General features: G+C 35.2%; 1 protein-coding gene and 1 long non-coding RNA gene across 2 annotated transcripts; both read left to right on the top strand.

Moving 5' to 3' along the window:
• The first annotated feature begins 15,173 nt into the window (after positions 1-15,173).
• Positions 15,174-16,551, top strand: LOC119078917 (prostaglandin reductase 1-like). Its single transcript, XM_037186652.1, has 3 exons — positions 15,174-15,348; positions 15,426-15,528; positions 15,581-16,551. The coding sequence occupies exons 1-3, from the start codon at positions 15,243-15,245 to the stop codon at positions 16,377-16,379; spliced, it is 1,008 nt and encodes a 335-aa protein (XP_037042547.1). The 5' UTR covers positions 15,174-15,242; the 3' UTR covers positions 16,380-16,551.
• Positions 16,552-18,951: 2,400 nt separating this feature from the next.
• On the top strand, positions 18,952-19,357 carry LOC119078922. The gene is made up of 2 exons (XR_005088085.1): positions 18,952-19,057; positions 19,126-19,357. It is a non-coding gene; the product is annotated as an uncharacterized LOC119078922 (long non-coding RNA).
• The last annotated feature ends 3,654 nt before the right edge of the window (positions 19,358-23,011 follow it).

The raw sequence follows: 23,011 nt of genomic DNA on the forward strand, positions 1-23,011 counted from the left end.
CTGCAAACGTTTGCTATTTTTTTATTATTTTTATTCGATGTGTGTGCTTTGAATGTGACACGATATTTCAAAGTATTATAAATTCAAGAGGATTTGGGATAGAGAATGTATTAAAAGATCTTTTTGTTCCACGAAATATTTTTTTTTATTATTACGTACACACCATAGCGATAGCTAAACCGACTGGGTATAACAATTTAATTTAGCAACATTGTTTGCAAGACTGAAAAATCACACGTTTTCTATTTTCTCGGCTCTACACCTTTTATCCCGTTATAATTCCCCGTTTAAAACACAATTTTCCCAGTCGTTTTTCCCGTCTTTCCGTCCCACTTTCACTGCGTGTCATGTGATTAATGGCAGTAGCAATGGGAAATGCGACAATATTAAGTTGAAATGATATATGTAGCAGTTGAATAGGTGGAAGGTAAGTTCATGTTATGTGTCTGAAATTAATGTCGTTTTGGGGAAGATTCCATTTCAAATGAATTATTACATTGGTAAATTATTGCCTTGCTTTCTTCATACTAAATTGATTATTAATTGAGAAGGTGTCTTGTCTTTGTTGTTGGAAGTTGGGCAGGAACAGTGTATGCGACAATACCGACATTATATTCCTTGTAAAGCGCAATTTCTTGGGGCTTTCTATTGCGGACTGGTGTCTTGAGTATTGAAAAATACTGGTAGATTTGAATTTATTATTTACCATCCAAAACAACTGAATCGACATAATGAAACCTTTTAAAAACGGTTATTCATCTGTTATCAACAAGACTGACAAATACCAGCGATCAGCTCCGGGTAATGTGATTTTATGCAGGAATATGTGTGCCAAAACAATTGATGTAAAAGATTTCGTATTAAAAAACTAAGCAACACTTTGAACAAATGAAGTACCAGATTTATTGACCACATTGTGACACGCCAACGCACTGTCTGATATTGGACTAAGCCAACGATTGGACTAAAAGCCTATATCGTCCGTTTTACTTCTAATAACTCAGTGAAGAGTATACGCCGGTTCGCTGTGATTCACTTCACTGCGTTATTAGAAGTAAAACGGACGATATAGGCTTTTAGTTCTATCGTGGGCTTAGTCCAATCGTTGGCTTAGTACAATCTCAGATAATCTCAGATACAGTGCTTTGGACGCGCTCAAAGTTTTAGGAGTTTGTAAGGTCAATAAGGAAAGCAATATGAGTGGTCGAAAATCTTAACCTTTCACAAAAATGAGATTTAAATCTTTTAGGGATTAACAGTCTGCGAGTCTGCGACCGAATCTTTTATGGAACTAAAATTCAATCACTCGAACTGGAAAAATGTTTTTTTTTGTTTTTATAAAATTTCATGTACCTGACGAGATTTAAAGCCGGAATCAACAGCACACTAGGCGAGAATCTTCAAACTAATCTCTTGCGTTCTTAATCTCGTCGGAATTTATCTCGAATCACAGAGATAATCCATTCTGGGATTAAACTACGTATTTTAATCCCTAAACGGACCTAACAAATGTTTATGTGTGTTCCTCTGGCATGTTGCGGGCTTTAGAAATTGACTTCCGACATTTAACGATAGGGAAAGGAAACCCAAAACTTTGCACAGGGCCTCGAAGCTACAAAAACTTCTAAACACTGGGGTGGGATCAAAATATTTCTCTAGAAAACGCTCCATCTAGAATACAGTCCCTCAAAAACATCATTAAAAATTCCCAAAGTAACAATATTGATACAAATTGTTCCCACCGACTACCACAAAAAATAATCTGATTCTAGCAGAGCCAACAATCTTGCCAACAATACACAAAGCCATCAATTTCAATTTCTATATAAGCAATTGAATTTTCAATTGAATACGACTGATAAAATTGAAATTACCTTCTACTCCACCCATATATACAAATAATAGGCCGCATATATTATACAGCCAAATGGTCAACTTTCATCGATAGCGTCCAATAAACCTCTTGTAAGTAGTATGCTGTATATATAGCAGTAGACGTAGATATTATATGGGGATATATAACACATCTATTTGCAGGCATGTTGAAAGCCCTTTTTTCTTTCAATTTATCTTCTGATGTCTGAATAATATGATGGATGTTTTCATTTATACAAACATATATTTTCCTTTCACAAATAGACGTTTTTATCTCTTCGGTGAATTTATCTTTTTTCACGTTTTCAAAATATTTCACATTTTATATTCTGGAGAAGAAGAAGAAAAAAAAACCGTTTCACCAGACTCTTTGTTGTTGGTTACCATCAGTGGCATTAGGAGCTGATTGAATTTAGTGGAGAACATTATTATTCATATAGGACGAATACAAAGGAAGTCACTCGATCTATTGAACATTTCTTCTTCGGGATTTTCTTTTATAGAGAATCGAAAAAATTGTTTAGATTCAGCAGAAAATTGATAGAATAGATATCGTCTTTGATCAATCAGGCTTTACTCATTCGGTGGTAATTCGTTCATTAAGAAGGAAACAATAACAACCACCTGTCGAAGGAATGCAGAGATACCTTTACTAGTAAGTCTACTAACTCATTTTATCCAACAGAAATTTGAGTTTTCATAGACACGTCACAGGCTATTACCTGAAATTCAGAGTATCAACAAGAAAAACAAATTTTTCTCAAAAGGCTGATAATTATCAACTCAACAATCATACCTCTTGGGGCCTTTTTGTGTGTGTGTGTGTGTGCAAGAGTTTGTAATGGGTCTCAGCTTGTATCGCTGCAGCTGCAGTTGCTAGCGTTCGGTACAGTGAAAGCTAAGATCCCGCTAGCATGTAATAGAATTGTTCGTACCGAGTTAGGAAACAACGATTTTTTGGCACCAGTCCTAACTTAGGACTCGAGTTAGGAAAATGAGGATGTGTGCCGAAAAAATCATCGAGGTACGAAAAACGATTGGTGAATCAGAAGATTGAATTTGACAAAACACTTACTTGACATATTAAAATTACGTGCTTTTGTTTTCCCTAGGGAAAGTGGCTTATTACACACCTGGGAAAAACAAGAAAATTGGTTTAGGTTTTAGCATATAAAATCTATTACAAAACTCGATAAAAAAGTAAAAAGTCTTCGGCTTCGCCTCGGATCAACAAAATTCACACGAAAACTCGACTTTTCAGCTTTTTATCCCTTATATGTAAATAAATAGTGATTATTTATTTAGTCTTGAAAAATGCATTGAAACTCTTTCCTTTCAATCTTAAAGAAATGATAGTAATAATAGTAAGAAAATCTGGCAATTTTAAACGTAAAATCATGGCAAAATATGTCTTACAATTGTTAAACGTTTCTTATGTGCAGAATGAGCACCAGCTGAATATCACCAGCTTCTACTAACACACACTTGTTGTATGATAAACAATCAAAACACATTCTTAACAATGTGTTTACTTCATTCATAAGTGTTATGTGCGCGCATAGATGACGTTAACGTAGAAATGCACTGTGCTTGGGTTGTCTTTGAATTGTTTACAATTCAAAGTGTTTTTGTTTGTACACCAGCTGGTGATATTTAGACGTGTGCGCCGATATACGCTTCATCGGCGGCGGCGGCGTGAGTTTTTAGAAGACGGCGGCAACGCGGCGGCGTTGAGCACTTCAAGTTAGAAGTTGATTATTTTGCCATTCACTTCACAATTTCATTAGTATTGGAAACACGACAATCTTTACCACCTTTACAAAATTTTGCTTCCTCGATAATACCATAATTATAGGTTTGTTCCAAGTAGCTGTAAAAACGAACTTTGACAACACGAACGACGACGATTTCATCCACAGACAACATAACCTACAGGATTTTGTATGAAAAGTCGTGTAGGTTATGTTGTTTGTGGATGAAATTTGACAGAAGTTTGACAATTCAAATGGCCTTGGAACAGACCTATTATGGATGAACAGAATACAGTTTTAAGTTATCCGCAAAGACAAACGTTTCGAGTGAATAATCATCAGTGCTTTCGGAGTGCTTGTAGCGGTAGTACACAATAATTTTGCAGCCAAATTCACTAATTTTGGCATCGAATTTAATTATGAAATCATACATTCACTTAATAATGACGAGTCAAGACCAGAGAATTACTACTTATGTCAGCAATGTTCCTTTTTCGTTTGTTACTTACGTTTTTGATGTGAATAATAAATAAATTTAACAAAGTCTAGCTAGAATGGGGAACGTTTATTAGAATGGAAGTTAATTGATACGTGCGTTTCTGCACAATTTCCTCATACTGGGCTCGCGTACAGCAAGATACTTCCAATCATAGACTAATATACGGGAAATTTGTTGGTTAGATTAAGTCGATACTGTACAAGATACAAATGAACTTGGACAATTCGTTAGCCGAGAGACTTGTGTGCCTTTCGAAGTTATGTAATTTTTCGAGTGTTACATCCAAGTATGATTATGAAGCCGCTGCAGTAGGTTGGAAGACTGGGAGGCTTCAAAAATAAAAACAGGAACTCAGATCTTTGATCCTTAGTTCCCCTCCACCGACTTTGCTTCTTTCATCAGGAAAATTTCCCTTCTCAATTTTCAATAGAAAGTCACTAAGGACCTAAGTCATTAAGTCACTAAGAAATGCCAGATCCTCATCTTGTTGCAGATTTCGTGAGCTTCAGAAATACATTGCAGTATGGGTAACACATTAACTATTTACAAAACGAAGAGAAGTAGGAAAAGTCACTTAATTTTTATAATCAATTGAACAGTTTTATGAAGTTTCGATCTAGTTTATTTAACACTCTAGTTGATACTAGCGATTCGTGCCTAATTCGTATCTTTACATACGGGCATCAACCGGCGGCGGCGGCGGCGTGACCCATTTTTCGATGTGGAGTTTTTTCCGGCGGCGCATACGTCTAGTGATATTCATTCTGCACATAGGAAACTTTTAGCAATTGTACTTCAGTGTTGTAAAATATTGTTTTGGCTTGCGTGAATTCGTTCCTCAATCTTAAAAACAAACAGAGAAACCAGAATTCCGCAATACAAGAAAATTTAATTCCTTAAAATAGGCCCTGGCAGTAACGTAAAATACTATATTATTGAATATGCACCCAAAAAAATTGTATTAAGCACAGTTGAATATTTTTTTGAAGCGGGGCAAATACAAGTGTGTAACATAGCAGTACAGACTTACAACTAAAATGCATACGTACTGTTCAACTACCACGAAAAATGTACTGCTATACAAATTCGGGACAAGTACAATTGATAACATAGCAGTACGATGTACATCTTAGCTGCACTTAGTGTGGTAAGTATGTAAAATGTACATATATGCATGCGGAACGTAATATTCAGCTGTCTTGTAAAATAGTTCTACAGGGTTAACATCTTCAAAAATAGTATTTTTCCTAACTCATGCGAACGAGCGGTTTCCAGCACGAGCCGGAGGCGATATTTTAACACTAGATAAACAAAAAAAAATTTCGGGTGAGTTGCGGGAAAGTTTTTACTGAACTTTATTATAAAAATATTGCTAAGTCGTTTCCAATCCCGATATGGCCTTAACTGCAGTTGTTAGACCACTTTTAGGGTAATGTTTAACCAGATTTTGAAAAATGTAATTTTTATAGTTTTTTTTGCAAATATTGATTTTGATTTGATTTCTTCGAATCTCGTATAGTTTGATGGAACATAACGAAATCTTTCAAATGAAGCTTTATTTGTTGAAATTGTAGCTTATAGCAGTGTTATATACATAAAATTTGAAGACATTTTGCAATTGTAGAGCCTCAACGTTAATCCAAAAGTAAAATTTATTTTTTTGCTATTGCAATGAGGTACTCTATGCTTTAAAAAAGCTGCACAAGCGAATGCATTATTTCACTGAAACGTTCAATATTTTTCATTTATTGGCTTTCGATCTCATACCGTCAACCCTCCCTCAATACTGGAGGCCGATATATGAAAGTATATATGTTCCCAAAATAAAATTAATTTTTTTTCCTATATTTTTTTTCATGAACACAAATATTCCGAAAATCTCTTTGTAAAATTTCGAAATTGTTTATTTTTGTAATAAAAATCCATTATTTCGATCATATTTTTCTGGTCTATAAAGATGTTTATTGGCATTTAAAATTCTTTTGTACATTTCCATTCGGATTCATTTCTATATGCGGAGCGGTATATATATTGTTCCACATGGGGGTTGCGCGCAGTTTTTTTTTTTTCATTTGAAATTCTTTTGCAGGGACGAGAGGAAAAGCATTTATTGCTTATATTGAGTAGAGTAGAGTAGAGAATTTTTATTTTCTTCTTTTCGTTAGTAATTTTTTGTTGTTGTGGCCATAAAATCATTTTTATTAATCAGAGATTCGGACACAACTGATGCTATATGTGTAACTTACACGTAAATATAGTATATACGATGGTTCTACATTTTCCATTTTAATTAACCGAATTCATACATCCAAAATGCTTCACATAGTAACTCAATTCCTCCATTCGAATCAGACATTCTAAGTAGCAAAACACAATTTTCTGTCTACAATTTTCTGCTGATTTCACCACTAAAGTTACGGTTAAGAATTTCGCCTTTTGAACGGTTCTTGTTTAATGCACGACGCAACACAATATGATTACAACCCCTACACAATTGCGATTTCCGCATATCCACTGAAAATAATAGAATTTTGATGTCTTAATATACACAGCCAAGATATACACACCATAAACACGATGCTCTGCTCAGTATTATGGTGTGTTGCAGAGAATATATATATTTATTTATTAGAGAACGTTAGCTAAACGGCCGCTAACGCTAATTTCCAACGCTAAATCCCCCGCTAACGCTAAAATCAACGGTAATGCCCAGTCAATAAATGTTATCATTGTGAATGCATACACATGGACGACACAATTTCGGTGTGTCTCGGTGTCGGTGTGTTTCTCGGTGTAACACATATATTGGCGAGTTATGATTCACTTCAGGTTATACCAGGGCCTATTTTAAGGAAATTAAATTTCCAAAAATTCTCCAATTTTTCCATCACTTTTCGTCATTTTATCTAAAAGCACAACAGATTGTATCGTAAATGTTGTTTTTACTGCCTTTTTAGTTGTTTTTCATGTCTTTAAGCTTAACTGATTACTTTGGAATGACATCTTTCAGAAAACCAAATTTAGAAATTTTAAGAATTTTTGTGAAACTTGTGAAATTTTGGAAATTTTTGGAAATTAAATTCCTTAAAGTAGGCCCTGGGTTATACTCTTCAATGAGTATATAGAAGAGAAACGGGCAAGACAAGTAACAACCACACCGAGTCGTCCCTGATGAGTTCCCCAATGTGTTTGTCTTCACTTTACATTTCACTGGAATTGTAAAGATGAACTGCGAAGTTTTTGAATTTAGCGGTACAAAACGGTGTCTCTGGGTACTCTAGGGATAAACGAGACTCGGACGACTTTTTGTTTTTGTTTAATTCGCTCTTGCGTTTTTACGCGGATTTGACTGTACTTAGACTTAAAATATGGCCCTTCTGTCGTGGTTTTTATTGTTCTGTTTAGCTCGGTTGAAGTCTTGAATATGGTAAAAAAAACTGACGCTGTGAGTGAACGGTGGATCAATGGACGAGATTTCTTTTCTTACACAGATAATCCGTAGACGCTCTAAACCCCTATGCGTCTTTCTTAATACGACAGGTAAAAAATTCCATTCTCATTTCGAGATGTATCAGATCAGAGCATTGTTTTAACTGTATTTTTATATACAGATGTGGTATTGGGTTCAGGAATGAATGTATTAAGAGGTAGAAAAGACGAGAAGAAGACGATTGCTTCATGGATCGGCGAGTTATGGTTCACTTCAGGTTATACTCTTCAATGAGTATATAGAATAGAAACGGGCAAGACAGGTTTAGTCCCAAACACACCGAGTCCCAAACACACCTGACATAATTTTGTGATTATTCCTCCCACAATGTGATCGGATTAACATTTTATCAATGGAATAAGTAGATCTGACTTGTAGGAAGCCAGCGGTATTAAGCTGGAAACGTTTTTTATTCTCTTTTTAATGTTACAAATAGTATCCTCCACACGCCGAACACGCAGTTGGAAAATGTGATTCGTAAAACGTTTTATTGCAATCAAAAGTGAATAAAACTTTTCCAGCTTAATACCGCTGGCTTCCAGATCTACTAATTGCATTGATAAAATATTGATCCGATCACATTGTGGAAGTAATAATCAAAAAATTAATTTCATGTGTTTCAATTGCAGGTTAACCACGTGTTTGTTGTGTAGTTGAGGAGGTTTGTCGTCGAACAGCACATTGTAAAGTTTATAGATTTTTTCCAACACAGTGTCGCTGCCTTCCTGCAAATTAGATCTACGGATTGCAGTAATAAAACCTTTTAAAATAATAAATGAAAATAAATCGAAAATTGCGTCGTCCATGTGTATGCATTCACAATGGTGCCATTTATTTACGGGGCATTACCGTTGATTTTAGCGTTAGCGGGGGATTTAGCGTCGGAAATTAGCGTTAGCGGCCGTTTAGCTAACGTTCTCTATTAAATAATGCACAGATAAATGTATCGTTTAAATTTCTTATTACGTCAAGTATGAGAACGATACAGCACACAACACACATGCCGTACATTATATAACGTTCCAACGTTACGTATAGCCAGTCGAAATATTCTGGAATAATAACGAAATACAACACATCGTATTCCGTCTTTTAATGCATGCTAGAGATTTCCTTCTTACGTATGGAAATTGTATAAATCTTGTGTAAACAGGGCCTATTATTTGGGAATTAATTCCCAAAATTCCCAAAATTCCCAAATATTCCCAAATATTCCCAAATATTCTCAAATATTCCCAAATATTCCCAAATATTCTCAAATATTCCCAAATATTCTCAAATATTCTCAAATATTCCCAAATATTCCCAAAAATTCCCAAATATTGAACTGAAGTGAAGAAGTCGTCTGTAGAGACGCAGATGTCTTTTCACTCAGGAACTACCCTTTAAATATTTGAACGATCAGTGGATATTATCCTTATAAACTTTTTAATACACAAAATGACCTGTTTTAAGCCGATGGAGGAACCCCAAAAGATTTAAGTGTTAAGTGCAATGAAAATAACACTTTGTTCATAAGGAATATGCATTGACATTGCCTAATCACGTCAAGCACATTACGTCCGAGGTTCCAAATTTTTGGGAATATTTGGAAATATTTGAGAATATTTGGGAATATTTGGGAATTTTTGGGAATATTTGGGAAGTAGAAGATTGAAGAAATGTATACGATAGAAAATACCTGCTGTAATGTCGCTGTATATTCCTAAGTCACTCGTGAACAGCTACTCTTAGCTTTCTTTTGAATTTCGACTGACCGAAATCAGCGTTTTTTTTTCGGGACTTTCTTATATACTACCACTACATATAAGAAAGTTCCGAAAAAAATGGGGCTGATTTCGGTCAGTCGAAATTCAAAAAAACTCTAAAAAAAACTTCTGATGGATGTCATTAAATGTCAGTGGCATTTAGACACGACTCATAAAGCCTGGTTGATAACAATACAAAAAAAGAAACCTAACATTTTGGCAGAATATATTCAAAAGGATTAATTTTTTGGAATTAATTCCTAAATATTCCCAAAAATTCCCAAATATTTCCAAAAATTCCCAAATATTCTCAAATATTCCCAAAATTCCCAAATATTACCAAATATTCTCAAATATTCCCAAATATTCTCAAATATTCCCAAATATTCCCAAAATTCCTGAATATTCCCAAAATCGATTCCCAAATAATAGGCCCTGTGTGTAAAGGATTCCGCCAGACTTTAGTTACCGTTTCTATTTTATAATATTTAAGATTTATAGAACGGGAGCGAACGGCGGCATAGCCCGAAAAACGCTTGCACCCATTCAAATCATACATAACATCCGAAATATCCAGAAAATGTGTTATCATGGGGGTGGTGTTGCGGGGTGAGGTACAAACAGTGTGTGTATTTTCTGAAAAAGTTTTCTATGTTTTTCTCGGTATGGAAATGTAAAATATGATATCGCCTCGCATTGTATAAAGCGTACATACAAAGCGCGCCAGCGACTTAGAGAAATGTTATGTGCAAAGCGGAAGTCTTAACATATCATATTCGCTTGGCGTTAAATTGCAGACTTGTTTATGAATAATAATTTATGTTTGTGCGATTTAAAGGTATTACATATTAGTCGAATAAATTGAAATTTAATGAATTTCATTAGGATTGTATTGTTATAGATGGATGGATGGGTATACGATATGTGATAATAACATCAGCTCAGCAGTTCATTTAAAATGTGATTGTTTTATGATTCACATATAAATCGTTCATCGTTCCATCTCACCAACTTATAACTTATTTACGAAAATCTTTTGCTGAAGTTTTTGAATCTAATCTTGGTTTGCTATCACTCTTCCAGGTACTTTACAAGGGTGTGTAGCGCAACATTGAATCTATTACTTCATTTGTTTAAAGTAACAATAGGTGGTTCATACAAAATCTATCAGGAGAGGCACCCTGAAAGTTTCGGGAATCGGGTATTTGCGGCACGTAAAAGTATTTGACATGAACATATTCCTAAATTTCAATATTTTTTTTGCGTGAATAGAAGACTCAGATAGAAAAAAAATTATACTAGGGCAAGTTTAGACCAAGTTCACTATTTTTATGTCTGTGAAGTACCTGCGAACTTGAACCTGCGAATTCTACATTATAGTCCAGTTGTTGTGACGATCATTTTATATGATTTCTACTGATGAAAGTTCTAAGAATTCGCAGGTTCAAACCTGCCAAAAAAAAATTCGCGGGTTCAAACCTGCGAAAAATAAAATTCGTAGGTTTCAACCTGCGGAAAAAAATTCGCAGGTTTAAATTCGCAGCTTCAAATCTGCCAAAAAACCATCGCAAGACCAAAAGGGAAGTTGGAAGGTTTAGTTAAAAAATCGCAGGTTGAAAATGTAAATTGGGAGGTTTGGTTGAAAAATCGCAGGTTGAAACCTTCGGAAAAAATTCGTACGTGTTCACACATTTGAAAGAATTCGCAGGTAAAACCTACGAAAAATAAAATTCGTAGGTTTGAACCTGCGAAAAAAAAATCGCAAGACCAAAAGGAGAGTTTGTTGGTAGCTTCATTGCTACATAATTCGAGGTCCAGAGAGGACATGTTAAGATACTCATGAAGGTAGCCGTCACAAAAATTTAACAAGTTCAGTGGTACAAAATGTTTAATACACAGAATGTTCTCTTTTAAAATCGTAACTTTGTGATCACCCTTTAATTATCTTCACCTGTTCTTTCGGAAGGGTTCGCAATAAACAGCAGATAAAAAATTGAAAAACGGAGATAAAAAATACAGTGAACGACATCTCAAATGTCTCACTGTCATTTTTTTCAGAGAATGTCATTGTGAATTTGCAATGACACAATAAAATTCTCAGAAAAATTGTTGAATAATAATTGAGAAGCGGAGATAAAAAATTTCCACTCCATTCATTTTTTCCATTTCTAGTTATAATTTCTCCAGAACCCTTCCTAATACAATTTATTGAACACAGAAATTTATAAGTGGACCTAGCACCCCCATTTTTTGGCATATAGCTGTGTAATGCATATTGTAGTTAAGACTGTAGTTAAAACAGCGGTCACCCACCCAAGTACTAACCGCGCCGGTTGATGCTTAATCCGAGAAACCGGCCGACGCCTATGCTGCTGATGTGCTAATTTGCTCGTGCTTTAACACGTTCTTATTGCTAAGCAGAAAGAACATGAATCTACGTGTCGAATCGCCAATGCAATTATTTTGTGTAAAATGACTATTTTGATTTTTTAGGAGCAAATTAATTAATTCCTTTCCAATGTAGCGAAATTTCTGATATTTTCATTCGTCTGTGTTTCTACTTATTTTGACTATTGAAGATGCATTCACCTGATGATGAACCAGTTTTTGGTGCGTTTTTACATTATGGTCCAATACATTTTCTGATATGCAGCCCATAGCTATGTTTTTCATACGTCAAATATGCGTTACACAGCTATGATATAGAGTACACAGCCACAATATGCAAATCCTAGCTATAACATGTTTTCTCGGTGCGTAATGTAGCTGTGTAGTAGCTAAATTTTTATAAGTCTTGTAGCTATATTATAAAAACTACAGCCACATTATAAGTTACACAGCCTTTATCCAAATCCACGGATTTTCCGTGAAGGGTGAATTCTATAATTTGGTTCCGTAAATTTAAATTTTACATAAAAAAATGACAGACTAATTATTAGACGATGCGAGAAAAAAAAAATAACTCCTAAGTTACTGACACCGTTCCGGCGCCCGGCTCGCATTGCGGCCCTCCGCTTCGCTCCGGGGCAATGGGCCGGATCGCTCGGCATGTTAAACGCTTTTTATAGGCAATGGAAATTGGCATTCATTTCGTAACAAGGTGACTTCTGTGTGGTCGAACTAAACTCCATTACGTTACATTTCGTTAAATTATGAATTCCCTGGGAACCAACAACACGCTTTTGCGGGGAGAAGAAAGTTGGGAATTGAGTTGAGTTGGTTTTTTTTCGCAGGTTTGAACCTGCAAATTTTGTGTTTTTGTTTTTCTCAGATTTGAATGAGCGATTTTTTCGCAGGCTCAAACCTGCGAATTTGGAACGTATGAATTTTTATCCAAAACTCCCAATTTCACTATGGTTTATAGTAGGTTCAAAACTGCGAATTTTTTTTCGCTGTTTCAAACCTGCGAATTTTTTATTTCGCAGTTTCTAACCTGCGAATTTTTTGCAATTCCTAAAATCACTAAAAAGTCATGTAAAATGATCGTCGTAACGACCGGACTATAATGTAGAATTCGCAGGTTCAAGTTCGCAGGTACTTCACAGACATACTATTTTTTGGATCGCAGTATTGATGTGATACTAGCATTATTCCAGGGACTAAACTAAGGAACATCGCAGGTGGGAATTTCCCCACCTGCTCCCCTCTAATTCCCACCTGCGAATCCAGATCTGCCCACAAGAAAAATTACAAGTATCTAACTTGAAATAGTCAAATGAATAAAATTTTAATACAAATTTTGCCTGCGGCGCATTGAACCTAGTTGGAAAATGACAATGGCATTGCCGATATCAGTTTTTTTTTTAAATTTTTTATCATCATTTAGATGGAGATTCAGATACAGTATCAAAGTATTTCACATTTGTAGCTTTCACTTTCCTAAAAACTAAAAAAAAATGGAAAGAAAATAGGGTTGGCATGTAAAAAGTGAAACTAAAGGAACTAAATTATTCGAAAGGTCTTGGCCTAGAACTACTTTCAGTGGAGTGGCGTATGAAACTCCAAAATGGAGTTATTAACAAAAATGTGAATTTTGTTTCTCATTTATTTCTCTCTGGTGTGTTAACGTAAAAATCGGTAGAAATTCCCAAAAAATGTCTGTAAACATCCGAGATTTTTTCAGATTTTTTGGACCCCTATTTAACGATGAAAAAATTCAATGATTTTTTTCCATATGCTAGACAAAAGTGCTACTACCGTTTTTGTAATTTACTCAGATTTTTTTTAAATGGCGGAACACACCCTCATTTAACGAAGAATATTTGAAAAAATATTTTTACCTTTAAGTAGGGGTCCAAAAATTCTGCAAAAATCACAGATGTTACAGACGTTACTTGAGAATTTTTTCAGAATTTTCAGTTACATCCATCTAGAGATATAAATTATAGACAAAACTCACCCTCATACAAAAAAATCACCACTATTGTGATTTTTTGGGCTGATATTCTACCAAAAACACCAGTCCAGTAGACCGATAATTATCTGCAATTTTCTGGAATTTGATTTTAAGGTCATATTGTGGACGCATTTTCCACAGGTAAAAATACATCCCTAACATGACCGAAAAATTAAATTCCAGAAAATTGCAGATTATTATCAGATATGATCGGCAACTTGACTAGACTTTCCATTTTGACATTTTGAATGATTTTTTGGATGAAAGACCCCAGACTTTTGGTCAGGGGAATAATTCCCTTTAAATCGTAATAGTACATTTCGTACCTAGGACCTAGGTCTTTTTTAGCGTGTGAGAAGTTTCCAGACAGAGCCGAAGGCGAAGACGAAATCGCAAGTTTCGGGTCCTAGGTATCAAAAATATATTTACGTCAACGTCCTGAACGCATGATATTATTTTTGGATAAAAATTTTACTTTGGCGCCCAAGATTTTGTGTTTAGGCGCCCCTTCGAAACGTTTCCCACCTGCACAGAAATCCTTATTTTAGTCCCTGCATTATTCGATGAAATAGCCCTAGAAATAATTCCCTAAGGAATTTTAATACATTTCGTTACCAATTTCTGTAAAAATCTATAGAATTAGATTCACATGACATTTCACTACGAGAGCGGCCCCACCAGATGGATCAGGCTTCTGCGAAATCAAAATTATTTTACATAAATGATGACTTTTCTGATAGCTGAGAGTCCAATGAACTAGAAAAATACTTCAAGTCATGAAAATCGGTTTTTCAGGCAGACCTGGTGGCATTTAATGGGTCAGAAGTCGATGCTTCCACTTTTCGCCATTACATTACTAGCAGTGCTGTGCGTCTAGGCAATACATTTCATTTGACATATCGCACACCATTTTTGAAAAAGTAGTGAAAAACACTGTTTTGAAAACAACTATTCATCTCTTAGATCTGTTATCAATAACAACGACGATAAAAATAATGAAAAGTCTTGGGTAATATGGTCCTTTATACAGTAAAACTCATGTTAAAAAACTTGAAGTACAAGATTTGAAAGCAAAACATTAAAAATACTTTGATCAATGGAAGTAATAAACCCGATAATAATACTGATCAAATCGAGCGTCACATGCTTGCCGTCTGGATTTTTTTATAATTTTACAGCTGAGATTTATTGGATGTCGAGGAATCAGATGCCTTTCATAAGTTTAAATTATTAAATTGATAAACGTCCAAAACACGAACATAAACGTCAACACGGTCAACTCCCAACGAACCACATTCTTATCAAAAATTGCCAATATAGTGGGCAACCACTAAGATTGTATTTGAATGCTCATAGAATGTTATCTACGATTATCTTAATGATTTTGATAATATTTTGTGTTAGAATTAGTTGAAACTCAAGTAGCGGCATAGTAAGACGTAACATACCAAATTGTTACATTTTCCAGTCAGTGAAACGTAAAATGTTCAAAGCGAAAAAATTTGTTTATTCCAAACGTTTTGAAGGCCTACCCAAATTAACGGACTTTGAATTGGTAGAAGAGGAATTGCCGGAACTGCAAGATGGAGGTTGTGAATATTACTTAACAATATTGAGTTATGAAGTTACATTGAACGGAACAACCCATAACCGTTGAAATATTTAGAGATTCTAACAGAGGCCCTATATTTGAGTGTCGATCCGCACATGAGAACCTACATGGCCAGATTTCCGCTTGGTGTAACCATGCTCGGTGATCAAGTTGCAAGGTGGTTTACATTCAGTTAAATAAGTTCCTCAATTAACCCAGCCGTTTCTTAGAGTGCTCGAATCAAAAAATCCAGCCTTTCCAAAGGATTCGATTATTTGCGGAACACTTGGTTGGCGAACACATTCTGTTTTCAATCCTAGGGACATTACTGATTGGCTTCCACCATATATCGTCCCATCCTTAGGTGACCTACCACTATCGCTTGCTGTCGGTCAATTGGGCATGCCTGGAAACACTGCCTATTTCGGATTTATTGACATTTGTCAACCGAAAAAAGGTGAAATTGTTGTTGTATCAGGTGCGGCTGGAGCTGTCGGTAGTCTGGTCGGACAAATTGCAAAAATACTCGAATGCAAAGTCATTGGGATCGCAGGCAGTGCTGACAAATGTGAATGGTTGACGAAAGAAATTGGATTCGATCATGCCATTAACTACAAGACTGAATCAATTGCCGACGAACTGAAAAAGTTCGCTCCTGACGGAGCGGATTGTTATTTCGATAATGTTGGCGGAGAAACGAGTTCCATTGTCTTACGGCATGTACGCTTGTTCGGTCGGGTGTCCGTATGTGGATCGGTATCATCGTACAATTTACCGATGGATGAGTGGCCGAAAGTGCCCACCTATCAGCATATTCTCATTACAAGTCAGATTAGCATGCAAGGTTTTCTTTTTACACGGTTTCTGCCGAAATGGTTCGAAGGCATAGCTCAGATGAAGTTGTGGATGGAACAGGGAAAATTGAAATATCGTCAAACTATTACGGAGGGATTTGAAAATATGCCACAGGCTTTGATTGATATGTTAGAAGGAAAGAATACCGGGAAAGCCGTGGTGAAAAACTGTTGAAATTGAAACGTAAGTGGGTTTTGAAGTTAACTTATTTTGCGGAATGCATCTAAGATTTATAACAGATCCCAACTTTCTGCGGACGACTATTCATCTGTTATCGATAAATATAAATGTTATAACAAAATGCTTACCTGTTAAAATAAATAAAGTAAAAGACTTTACATCAATCGGTTAGAATTTCTTGGATCAACAAAAAGAAATAGACCTGGTAATTAGACTGATGCCTGTGACAGCTTTATCTAGCCTAGCTAGCATTTTGAATGGTTGATCATCTGTTATCGATCATTTGACAAAAATAAACATTTTGCTCTGACTAGTGCTTTTATAAATACTAAAACGTACGCGTTAACCAAATGAAGTAAAAGATTTTGTACGAGAATTATGAGCTCCTGTGAACTCTGGTGTAAAACCAAACAAACTTTAATTTTTATTAAGTGAAACATACTAGCAACGCACTGCTCCTAGCATGAACATAAGAAATATTTGGAGGCTGATGAAGTCACAGTAGGCACTGCGTTTCTTTCGTGAAGATAGGTGACTTGTTTTAGTTGTGTGAGTTCAAACACACAATACAATCAATCTTAAGCGGTAGCTCTCATCACAAAAGCCTCCAAATTCGACGTTTGTCAAAGTAGTGTTCATGCTAGGAGCAGTGCGTTGATACTAGACATCAAAATCTGAAGTGAAAGCATTTTTGCTCATAATGTCCACAGCTGGGCTTGAACTAGCAACCTCTGGTTTATAAATCCAGCGCCTATCCAACTCGACCAACGAGACGAGCAAAAATGAAGTCATTTCAGATGTTTATGTGCCACATTTAACGTTAACCACTAATGCCAACAATATTCACGTCATTACTAGCTCACAGGCTCGCATGAATATTGTTTGCCACATATCTGTAACTACGCTGATCTATCCAACACATTTCGTTTGCCATTCGTATTTACACGACATCAGTCGACATCAGTTCGATGTCATCGTATAGTGCGAATTTACGACAATGGCCAACTAAGGCCATTGTTTGGAGAAATGAGAATAACTCAACTTCATTTTTGCTCGTCTCGTTGGTCGAGTTGGATAGGCGCTGGATTTATAAACGAGAGGTTGCTAGTTCAAGCCCAGCTGTGGACATTATGAGCAAAAATGCTTTCACTTCAGATTTTGATGTCTAGTATGTTTCACTTAATAAAAAATAAAAGATTTTGTATCAAACACTGAGCGATAATTTAGTATTAGAAGTAACAGATTTAAATAAATTATCGCGATGTGCTTGCCGTTTCTAAAACGTTCATAGAATAATTCCTTACCGTACTCGCGATATACGAGCATTACAGATAAACTACTATATGGCTGGCGATAACCCAAAGTTATTTCGTATGTCATTAAAAGTGAGATAAGAAGACAGAAGCCACTTCGTTGCATCAACTGAACATAATGTTTCGTTTTAATTAAAAAATTTTTTGTTTTCGACACGTTACAGTGACTAACATTCCAAATAGTGCAGTTGATAAGGACCACTTTTGGGAGAACATTTAAAACGAAAAAATCGTTGGGCTACCCTTGTAAACTTGTTTTTATTTTTTAACTAGATAGTCTAGAATCATTGAAAATTTATTAATTAATGATACTGCAACATTTATTGCGTAAAAAATAGAGTTTAGAAGGGTAGCCCAACGATTTTTTGGTTGTAAATGTTTTCTCAAAAGTGCGTGGTACTTATCAACTACACTAAAAACCAGCCTAGACCTGGAGAAGTTTTGAATTTTAGTAATTTTTAAAATGCAGGTGCTGGTGTTTTTATACATTGCCGTCTTCAATTTAACCCTCTTCTGAATATACCGTAACCAATGGTAAAACTTAATTTCAAAAAATCGTCGCCAATCCCAACTTCTCATTTTCTTGTTTTCCAACGATCAAACTGTGATTAAATTCACTTTTTCTCGCGGTCATTTCTATTATTGTCAGTTTATTTGCATGATACCATTGTTTTTCGATTTTTCATACTTGTGCGTTTTTGCCTTGAAATTTTAAACACAAGGACTGGGATATGTCAAAATTGTAGAAAAACTAAAAATTCTTAGATTGGTCGGTTTTTGAATGTTAGTCGCTGTAGAAAAAAGTCAATTTTTATGTGCCGTTGCAAAACCATTACTCGTTACCAATTAAACCAAATATTGGCGCATCTTCACCTGGCAAGTAAATGTTCATTTCGACAGTCAAAAAACCCTTAGGTGAAATTAGGGTATACATTTGAGTCGGTCGTACTGTAATTTCGTAAATATCTTTTATGAAAAAAGTAAACTAAAATCCAGTATTTAAAAAACGACCAAATGTATGCTTTTCAGCAAAGTATCGAAAGGGTAAATGTGACACGGTTCTCCGTAAATATATCTACCGTTGATTGTTTTACAATAATCTACGACGGACATTTATGTTAATTGAAAGTTGCAATTACTTTTGCCAAAATATTTCACAAATAAAAAATTCAAAGCACATTTTAGTGTCAGAACTTACATATATAAATGCTTCCACACGCGACGTTAAAAATTAGATAAAAATTAAAATTAGTTTCAGTTCGACGTTGATACCTAGAGTGACAACATTGATAGTGATAATGAGAACCGGCTTTGTTTTACTCGTTTTGGCAATTTGTATGGTCTCACTGGTCACAGCTGGTAAGTACAACATTTTTACTTAAAAACCATCTTCATTGATTTATTCACATTTCACATCATCAATTCAGATGACCCTGACCGAAAATGTGTTGATGGAAAACACTATTTTGATGGCTGCAATCAGCGTACCTGTGCAAACGGATACGTAATTTCCACTGAGATGTACTGTAGTGGACCTGATGGAAAAGCACTGCCTGAACTTCCAGCTCCAGCCGACTTTTATGAAAATTAATGAACAATTCACTGATATGTTCCAACTAAAAATTGACATCATGAATAAACCAGTCACATCTTCAGTATGAACCATTCTATTTTTGGAGCGTCGTAATTCGCACCAGTTATCAATTCTTCATATATATTACCCAATGCTGATAAGAGTTAGTAAATAATTTAGTTACAGTTCACGTTGATGTCATCGTTTTTATGTAAATTCATTGATTTGCGAGAAATGGGAAGTTGAGGAAGAAACTGACAAGTCGATTCTTTTCTTAAGCTCATGTTGCCACAGCAGTAGAGGTCCATGTTAGTGTAAAAGCCCAAAAATAGTTCAGTTCATAGTAGAATTGTGAAATTTGGACCAGTGATGCAGCTTGCCACTCTGATTCGAAAACGATTAGCAGACCTTAAAAAAACCCACCCCACGGCCAACCACCCACTTTTTGGGTGGAATTGGTTTTAAAGTGTTATACAGATTATTAATGACTCTCTAATGCCGCAATATGACTTAGCTTGTACAGTAATGTAAACGAAATGAATAAAAATGAAAATGGGCATGGTATGACTGGCCATACCTGAGCTAATGCTTCATAAGTGTTTGAGGGTTTTTTAAGTATATCTACTCAAATAAGAAGCTTACAATTGAGTGTGGCACGTCAAATGAAAGGTATTGATGATGTAGATCAGGGAAAAAAAGTCTGTTAAAATCAGTTCAGTGGTTCGTAAGATAGAGCCCTAAGAGTGAGGTGGAATCTAGGCCCTAGTTGTTTTTATCGTGTGGGTCGAGAAAGTTATAGCAGTTTTTCACAGTCCTGTTCTGTTTGAAAGGTATTGACTAAGCCGATCTACAAAAAAAAGTTTTTAGAAACTAAGACTTATTGCGGCATTAGAGAGTCATTAATAATCTGTAAAAAGTTGGTGGTGGGCGGTGGGTGGGGTTCTTTCAAGGTATGTTAATCGTTTTCGAATCAGAGTAACAAGCTGTATCACTGGTCCTTTCACAATTATACTATGAACTAAACTATTTTTAGGCAATGGACCTCGACTATAGACTCTACGGACAACTAGTTTCATTCATCTAGTCATCTGTTATCCACAACAACGACCATAATAGCCGATGAACTCTGGCTAATGTTCTTATATAATGACCGAATGCATGATGAATATATTGAAGTAATAGATTTTCTATCATTAGCCGACACTTTTAACAAATGAAGTAGCAGATTTAATGATATTGATGCTGTTTGATTTACTTTTTAAGATGTTTGTAGAACGTGGTAGTAGATGATTGTGGGCGGATGTCCCACACCTATAAAAATTTTGTCCAGCTCAGCTGTAGTCGTTGTACGAATGTACTGTACAAATTCGGGACAAGTACATTATGTTAACGTAGCAGTAATATTTACAGTACAGCTGTATCAATGTACAGTTGGGCGAACATTGGTTGTCTCATCGAAAAATAAAAGTTGTACAGAAAATATTATTCAGAGTTCATAAATGTTCATCTTTAAACTATTTAGTACGTTTATTTACGTCAACTTATTAAAAAAAAACTGCCGTCCGTGCGATTCGAACTCGGGACCTAAGAAACTCCAGTCCACCACCTTACCCATGTCCCAACTCAGTACTTGTGTTCGGAAGACATTATGGGAAAGCTATCTTATAACATCGTACGTCTCCACTGTACTGTCTTGCTGAACATTAATGTTCAGTTGATCGGTATTGTGAAATTGAACTTTAAAAGTTCTCGTATTTTAATACTGTTGTGTGGTAATGTAATTTCCAAATGTTCAAGAAGGAAGTTTTTTTTCTGTAAATTATTTTTTAGGAAATTGTAAGACTTAAGTCTTCTTCTCCTATTCTATAATTCTAAGAATAAATATTTTGAAAGAAAAAGTTAAGTTTCCGGCAGATGGGCTATTGTCACATATTATTTAGACACCCAACAGTCTGACAGAAGCTTATTAAAATTAAGGGTAGCAACATAGTCAATTTTACTAATACGTCATTACTGTCTCGCTCAACAGCGGTTAAAACGCAACTAGTACTACACATGTGTACGTCAAATTTGTTATCCTTTGTTTGCAGACTTCAGTTTTTTCATTTCATGATTTTGTATGCGAATGAAAACTAAAAGTGAGAAATTTTTCTTAGGAAAAGCTGTTTATTCATTTTTTTGAGCAAACTGTTTGAAAATGTGTTAAGAATCGATTGCGTGGATTTACTTAATCAGTGCCTTTTTCTCACAAGCATCGAGGCTGAGTTCTTTCGCCGGCTACATTTATGACAAAATTCGTGGAATAACGTGTGCTCCTTAAGTGCTAACTTTCGAACAGAAGAGAAAGATTGATATTTACGAATGTCAAAAAATAGGTTTATAGTGTAACAAAATCATTTACCAAGTCATTTATTAAAAAAATTTCTTGAGCCTTCATTATTCAAATACGTTATTATTCAAAACTTGAATTTCTGAATTTAGTAGGGGGGCATTTCGTCAAAAAAAGTGATTTGCCTTCCTATGGATTTTATAAAAAATGTTTTGATGGGATTATTTTGAGTATTATTAGTAGTCAAAAAAACACTAATTAGAAAAATTCAAGGTCAACAAGGTTTTTTTTAACAAACAAAATTTCACCCGCCAATATAACATCAGCGGTACAATATAAACACTTCATTTCTTCCATTATTTTCAACGGAGATTGTGTATAAAATATAAAATTAATTAAACAACACGACATTTACGTGGAATCATCATCGAAAATTAAACTTTCGCGTAGGTACTAGATTCGAAAAAACGATTCTTCTTCTTCTTCTATGTACATATACGTCGGTTCTTTATTCGTATGTACAAATGCACGCATGAATGAAGAACCGACGTATAGAAGAAGAAGAAGAATCGTCATTAAGTGCATCTTGTACTTACGTTAACAAAGCTCGCGAACGTTCATATTTCGGATTCCACGTAAGTGTCGCGTTATTTAATTAATTTTATATTTTATATACAATCTCTGTTGAAAATCATGGAATGTCGCCGAAGAAACGGATTGTTTATATTGTACCGCCGATTTTATATTGGCGGTCGAAATTTTGTTTGTTAAAAAAACCTTGTTGATCCGCGACCTAAAAAATTTCTAATTAGTGTTTTTTTGACTACTAATAATAATACTCATAATTATCCCGTCAAAACATTTTCGCTAATAATTTAGGATGGGTAGACACCAAATGCCCCTCTACTAATTACAAATAGTTCCTAAATTGTCTCGAAAGTTCGTGCAGTGTTTAGTCTCATTTAACATTATGGAAGTTTTCACGACCACTACATTCAAACTGGCATTCATTCAGCTATAGTGTACATTGTCCATCTGAATGGTACTTTGAATCTGTCACAAATCATGTACTGCTCTGCTGTACAAATTCGGGACAAGTACATTTGTTAACGTAGCAGTATATTTGTTAACGTAACAGAACAATAGTACATCTTAGCTGTACATAGTACTGTCATTACGTTCAAAATTCAGCAATTACGTACAATATACAGATATGCTGAAAACTAATGTTCAGCTGTGTAGTAAAATGAACTGCACGGGTACCATACCCAAATATTTTTTTTATAGGTGCAGAAGACGGATGTAATAATAAGTAGTCAAAGCCGTAGCTTTATACATCCATCGTCTCCCCAAGTGTGTTTATCACCGGTTTGGTCTTATCCGATGGTATTTCGTTACTGAACGTAGTGAG

The sequence above is a fragment of the Bradysia coprophila genome, unplaced genomic scaffold, assembly GCF_014529535.1.
Source record: "Bradysia coprophila strain Holo2 unplaced genomic scaffold, BU_Bcop_v1 contig_297, whole genome shotgun sequence".
In the NCBI taxonomy this organism is placed as follows: Eukaryota; Metazoa; Arthropoda; class Insecta; order Diptera; family Sciaridae; genus Bradysia; species Bradysia coprophila.

Excerpts from the sequence above, each read along its gene's own strand:
- LOC119078917 (XM_037186652.1), top strand. The coding sequence starts at position 15,243 with ATGTTCAAAGCGAAAAAATTTGTTTATTCCAAACGTTTTGAAGGCCTA. Across the intron at positions 15,349-15,425 it reads GCCGGAACTGCAAGATGGAG|AGATTCTAACAGAGGCCCTA; the intron begins GTTGTGAATATT and ends TGAAATATTTAG. Across the intron at positions 15,529-15,580 it reads CTCGGTGATCAAGTTGCAAG|AGTGCTCGAATCAAAAAATC; the intron begins GTGGTTTACATT and ends GCCGTTTCTTAG.